Below are 6,000 nucleotides of genomic sequence, written 5' to 3'. Positions count from 1 at the left end.
GCCTTCTTTACGTCCAAAATAAGTCCAAAATAAAACAACCTTCGGCCCACACAATGGATAAACAATCAAGGAGGGTGAAGGTTCCCAAGGCTGGCCAAGCCCATAGGGCAGGTACCTACACACCAAATGAAAAAAACATTTTGTCTTAATAAATAAAATGCCAAGTAGGGAACTGATTGTCAGTATCCCCATGCGGTTACCTCACCAATGTCACAATGTCATCAGTGCACCAATCTAGATGAACTGCTTTAGTGAGTAATGAACCCATCATACAGGTTTGATCAAAACTGATCCAGTGACGATGATTAGCTCTCATTTATAACCTCCACGCTTATTGTTTTCTATGTGTGACATGAGACAATGAAACACCACTGACAATGGCACACAGTTAAATGTTTCTCAATACAGTGCAATATATATATATTATATTATATTATATATAACATTTTTTAATGGCAGTGTGGCAATATACCGGTTTGTCATTGACTTTGACGAGTATTTGATACCGTTTCTTGATGACATTTTAGCCAACATTTTCTAAGAAAGTTTCTCTACATTGCTGGTGGCAGGGTCTGACATTTCTTTCACACAAAGCCAGGGTACTATCTCCTGCAGCAATGCCTGCAGCTTGGCCGGGTGCCCATCAAACGCAACCTGTGATCACCCACCAGTGGGAAGCCGGTGAGGGATCATGTCCTTCACGGTGTCCTAGCAACACATATTGTTGTGTCAGATTGCCTCTGTGGAGTTGTGACCGGGGGGGGGGGGGGGGGGGGGCATTTACATCTGTGTGTGATATGATTTTCAGGTGAGGCTCCTCTCAGTGACCAGAAACAGCTGGTGAAGGAAGGAATTTCTTCCCCCACGCCAACAGCGGGAGTTGGCAGCAAAAAGTAGAAAGGGAAATATTTCGATCCAAAGTAAGAGAAAAGGGATAGAAAATAAATAAACTTCAGGGTTAATGAGCCCTGATTTGTTTATTCGATACCACTCTTGTATCTGTTCATTAAATATGAAGCTGCAGCCAAGAGACGATTAGCTTAGCTTAGCATAAAGACAACTGGGAAAATACTAAAACCAAAGTGTAAAAACGAATTGTGGTTTTACGAGGGGTTATGTGGAGTCTCTGGTTCCCTAGTAACAACATGGTGACACCAAGATAAGAGACTTACTAGTTACTGTGCCCATCCAAGAAATAGTCCAGCACATACCCCCTGTAAAAACAACTACCTCTCGGCAAGAAAACGAATAAGCATATTTTTCTGAAACTATTCATTTAAATTAAACTGTAAGATAATGTTAACATAACAAGAGTGATTATAAAATCATCTGGATGAAAGAAGCACTCAAAAGAGAAAACTTATGTTTTGTGCTCAACAGCCAACAGGCTGCTGACACAGAGCTAAGAAAGAGATGAGCAGTTCAGTGGCAAGGCTAACAGATGCTAAAGTTACATCCACTGCCACCCCTCCACTTTCAAAGTAGACCTACAAACCCATAGGGAGCTGTGACTCGCATAGGCAGTTGTGCTTTATGACCAGTTTATTGAAAACACAGCAAATATGCATCGTCACACTGAAATCATTATCAATCAAGCAACTGAAGACTTACAGCATTTTCACTGTATTAGAATGGAAGTTGATAAAAGTGGGTCTTAAATAATGCTTTGAAGCTGAAATGTCACATTTCAATGAAACGTCCTCATTGGGCTGAGAAATCTGAAACTGATACAAAAGATGGAGATAATAGCACAAACATCATACGATTTAATCTAAGCCAATAAAGTAGCCCTGCAGTAAATGCTGCCTTTGTGAAGCTTCTTCTTTCATTTTAGTTGGGAACATATCAGAGAGGATTCAATTCAGTGGCTATTTGGAGGCTTATTAGACTTCATTACATTGCAAAGCGTTTGTGTTACCCCCCTCCTGCTTCACAGACATCACAAAAAGTAAACCAGAGGATCTGGGCAAAGAGAAAGGTTACGTTTTCATTACTGTTCAACTGTGCATTTGAAGGAAAGAAGTTCCCTGTCAAAGGTCTGTGGCAGTAAGCCAGAATCCGATTCATTCTGTCAGTAAAAATGTACTTACTCACTAGATGTAGGTACAGCATCATCACTCTTCATACAGTAGATACTGTAACAGCTGAGATTCTCTGCTAACCAGTGGCAGTTGCTATGGCGATTCGTGTCAAATATATGGCAGTTACACACCATATGGTAGCACGGACACTACATTTCATAGTGACGGTAGACAAGTAAGAGTCTTATGTAATGAGAGAAAACATATTAAAGAAATGGAAGAACTGTGAATCCATTTAGATTGTGTTTTTTTCTCCTTGTCAAAAATTAAATGCCATCTTCCTCCCACCGTTAATTCATACATTATCTACCTCTACAGTCTTTTACAAATATTTATTTTTCAGTAGTTCATACAAAAATAGCAAGAACAAGATATACATATCATTTGGCTCGGTGCATAAAATACTGCCGATTTGCCACAGGTGCACATGACGATGAGGACGTGTCTTCTTAACTGTTCATGTAATTTCCAGGGAAGCTTTGACTGCACATAAAGAGAGGGTCCATGGAGGCCACTTTGGCAGCGATAAAAGAATGAATACAGTGGAGGACGGCTGTAAGGTTAGCAAACTCTAGTTCCTGGAAAAAACAAGTAAAGGACAGAGAGACATCATTTAGTACATGACGTTTATACTCAAGTAACAACATTTAATTATTTAATTTACCACACTAGTCACTTGGGATGGAAAATTCCTTACTAGACGTTCAGTAAATTAGCTCATTGGTATCAGTGAATAATAACTACCGCAAAATAATTTCAACATGTCATTGTCATTTTGATATGAAAGACAGTCATTTCATTACCTTCATTTCTATTTGCTTGCTTTCAGCATTCTTGAAAAGGAGTTTTACCCTGGTTTTCCCATCATCAGAGGAGCCTTTAAGTTGAGAGAACTTATATCGCCACAGTACGGTCTACATGGGAAGGGATTATAAAACACAGCAGGACAGGGGGATTTAAATACCATGTCTGACTTCAGAGAGACCTGCATGATCAAGACGTGACATTTTAACGGGTAATAGTACTTTGAGGAAATGTATAATGTAAAACAAAATCTCAAAATGTATCTTCAATAACAAAAGCATACCATTCTCTGAGATACAGTAAATCACCACTGTATTCTGGAAAGTGCATTGTGCAATATTTGTGACATTTGAGAGGCTATCTTTGTATTGTTTGTGGCTATTTCTGAGTTGTTTAAAATACATTTTCAAATACAAAGGACAAGCAGAAATCAATACAGAAAATAAAGACGTCAAACTGTAGTCTCAGGAGCTATTCAGAGAAGAACAGCACAGGACCGGGCTGTCGACAACAATCGTGAATTCAGTAATACTTCACCTTTGAAGTGCCTTCTGAGCAGGTGAAGCCTGATCCAAAATCTATGGTGAAACACAGTACATTCCCCTGGCTGCTGCACATGTAGCTTTTGGACTGTTGAGAGAGCGAGAGAATTGATATCCATTAAAGTTCCCCTCCACTCAAAAATATGTCTTTCTTCTTGTTCCTACAGTTGAATGCTTGAGCTTCACTGTGCAGAATGATGTATGTGCAGAGTTTGACACCAAAAGGATGTTTCCACATTCATCTGCTGAATGTGGAAAGTTTTTATGTGCTCACAGAAAATCCCACTTTCAGGAGTTGGTGAGCATGATTTGTGACATCACAAATAGTTTGGAAGCCATTCCTGGTCCAATATTCAACTTGCAAAAGTGTGATGTACACTGAGAATGGACTTTACGGTGACGCAGCAAACAGCAAACAGATCCTGGAGTTTTAATGATAGAGATGGAGTAGTTGTCATTTCAAAGATTTTAACAAGATTATTCAACTTTTTTGCGAAAAGAACATATCAGATACAAATTATTTATAAATTTATTAATCAAATTAGAGAAATCTATGTACATGTTAAAACACATCTGGAGGGGAACTTTCATATTACATCCAAGACAACAGCCATACATAAAGACCATAGAAGCACTCAATACATATTTCTTGTAAGTATAGCTGTACTGTATGTAAATAAATGAATAAATAAATGATTAATCTTACTAGTTACACCTGTGTTTGACCAAAAAAAACAAAAAACAAACTCATTTTAATGGAATCAACTTTGGTGAACCTAGAAAGACAAATTGCATCACTGACCAATAGAAAGCCAGCTTGGCAGAGCTGGAGAGTCCAAAATGGAGGAAGCTATCATAGCCTATTAGCTATGTTGCTCCATCCATGTTGGAGTATGCACTTCTCCTGAAAAGAGGCTAACGGTTAGCAGCCAAACTGAGCATTAGGAAGCTTGTTAGCCCAGAAAGCTTTTTTTCCTCTCTGCAGTGTCTCATTATTGAAAGAAACTATGTAAAATAACAAATACCAGGGAGGCGTAAACGGCACTGAAGAGAAAGGCGCTCAGGGAGCTACTGAGTCTGACTACCGCAAGCATGTTCCCAACTGGCTAGAATCTTAGCGGTTAGTTCGCCAGCTACAGTTATTTACCAACTAGCCCCTTGAGTAGTACCTGCGTCATAAGGCTTCTAGCACCACATATTTTGCGAAGATGTGCATATGAATTCCATTGTGCCACTTCCTGGTGTGACCAGGCCAAAATGCACACATTCTGGAAAGAGAAACCAAAAAAAACCCCCAAAACTTCTGCCTGAGACCAAGATCCTAGACATCCATTGCTGATCAAATGTGTCTCATCTAAATGACCAAGAAACAGGCTGCAACACAGATCTCACTAACTGGACGAGTCAAATTCTTGTCTCTCATCCAACAAGAACATCAACGTTGGATCCTTTATTCCTGTGTGGTTGTTCTTGGCATTGAGTGCCACTGAGTTACAGGAAACCCAAATAAAATTCCGTGCATGCTTCAACATACTTGGCCAGTAAGGTTGACACTGATCGCATGTCCTCTTGTACCTTTTGTGTACTTTGACAATGACAATGATGCATCATAAACCAGTTTGGCACGCATGAAGCAGCCAGTTCGCTTACTGCTGCAGGATTTGGAACCCACAACAAGTATTTACTGTAAAGTCAGATGTAGGGCATGTTGATCTGGCCACATTACACACAATTCTGATTATGTTTTATATTAAAGAAGAGCAGTAATGTGTGAACCCATTTTGTAGAAATCAACCAGTGCAATCTAATAAACACCCATTGTCTCATCCAGCTCTCAGTATTTGAATAAGATGTATGTATGAAACATTATTGTGTCATGGATCATCATACAGACAATGTGTTTGTTGTTTTAATGTATTGTAGTTTCTGCTCGTGAAATTCTCACAATATCACTTTTTCCATGCATACATTTTCCATGTGAAGAGCTCTTGTCTGACACGTTTGGCTTGGAAGATCTGATAACAAGAGCAAATCTGATTTTTTGAGAAAAAGCATGCATCCTGCGCAGCTCCCCGATAACTTCAAGAAACATGACAGAGGAAATCCATTTTGGAAGGCATAAATCTTTAACATTCATTTTGCTGCTGCAACACAAACAAGCGTCTGTCTCACAATTCTTTTCACAGGTCTTTCGGAAGCATGATGTGTAAGCGCTCTACTCTCTGTGGAGCGATATCCCTCTCAAGGCTTTTCATGCCACATGACTTCATTTTTTGCGTCGTGACGTCCACTCAATTGGAATCCCAAGACGTGTATTCTGATTTTGTATTTGTGTTATGTATTCCTTTTATTTTCAGCTCACTTGAGAACACAGCGGGGACATGGTGATTTCAATTATAGAGTGCAGTGTGCAGTGAATATGGCATGGGACTGTACAGTCCTTTCACGGAAAGTCTTTTCTGCTCACAGACCTCAAACCCCCTGTCTTTAGTGGTGTCGTGAATTCAGCTGTGACGGGGATAAAAAAATAAAAAAAGACAGTGGGAGGCCAGCCAGTTCTTCCTGTCACCCCA

At 39.6% G+C, this 6,000-nt stretch overlaps 1 protein-coding gene across 1 annotated transcript in view; it reads right to left on the bottom strand.

Moving 5' to 3' along the window:
* Positions 1–2,474: 2,474 nt before the first annotated feature.
* The window catches only part of sntg2 (syntrophin, gamma 2), a 62,268-nt gene continuing 58,742 nt past the window's right edge, over positions 2,475–6,000 (bottom strand). The window contains exons 15-17 of the mRNA XM_070920607.1: positions 3,423–3,515; positions 2,885–2,995; positions 2,475–2,659 (exon numbers count right to left, since the gene is read on the bottom strand). Of these exons, the coding sequence (XP_070776708.1) occupies positions 2,531–2,659; positions 2,885–2,995; positions 3,423–3,515 (333 nt within the window). The 3' untranslated portion in view covers positions 2,475–2,530. The remainder of the gene's footprint in view (positions 2,660–2,884; positions 2,996–3,422; positions 3,516–6,000) is intronic.

This window comes from Enoplosus armatus, chromosome 15 (assembly GCF_043641665.1).
Source record: "Enoplosus armatus isolate fEnoArm2 chromosome 15, fEnoArm2.hap1, whole genome shotgun sequence".
Lineage (NCBI taxonomy): Eukaryota > Metazoa > Chordata > Actinopteri > Centrarchiformes > Enoplosidae > Enoplosus > Enoplosus armatus.
Note: the sequence above shows the minus strand (reverse complement) of the source record. Positions and strands in the feature narration are given on the sequence as shown.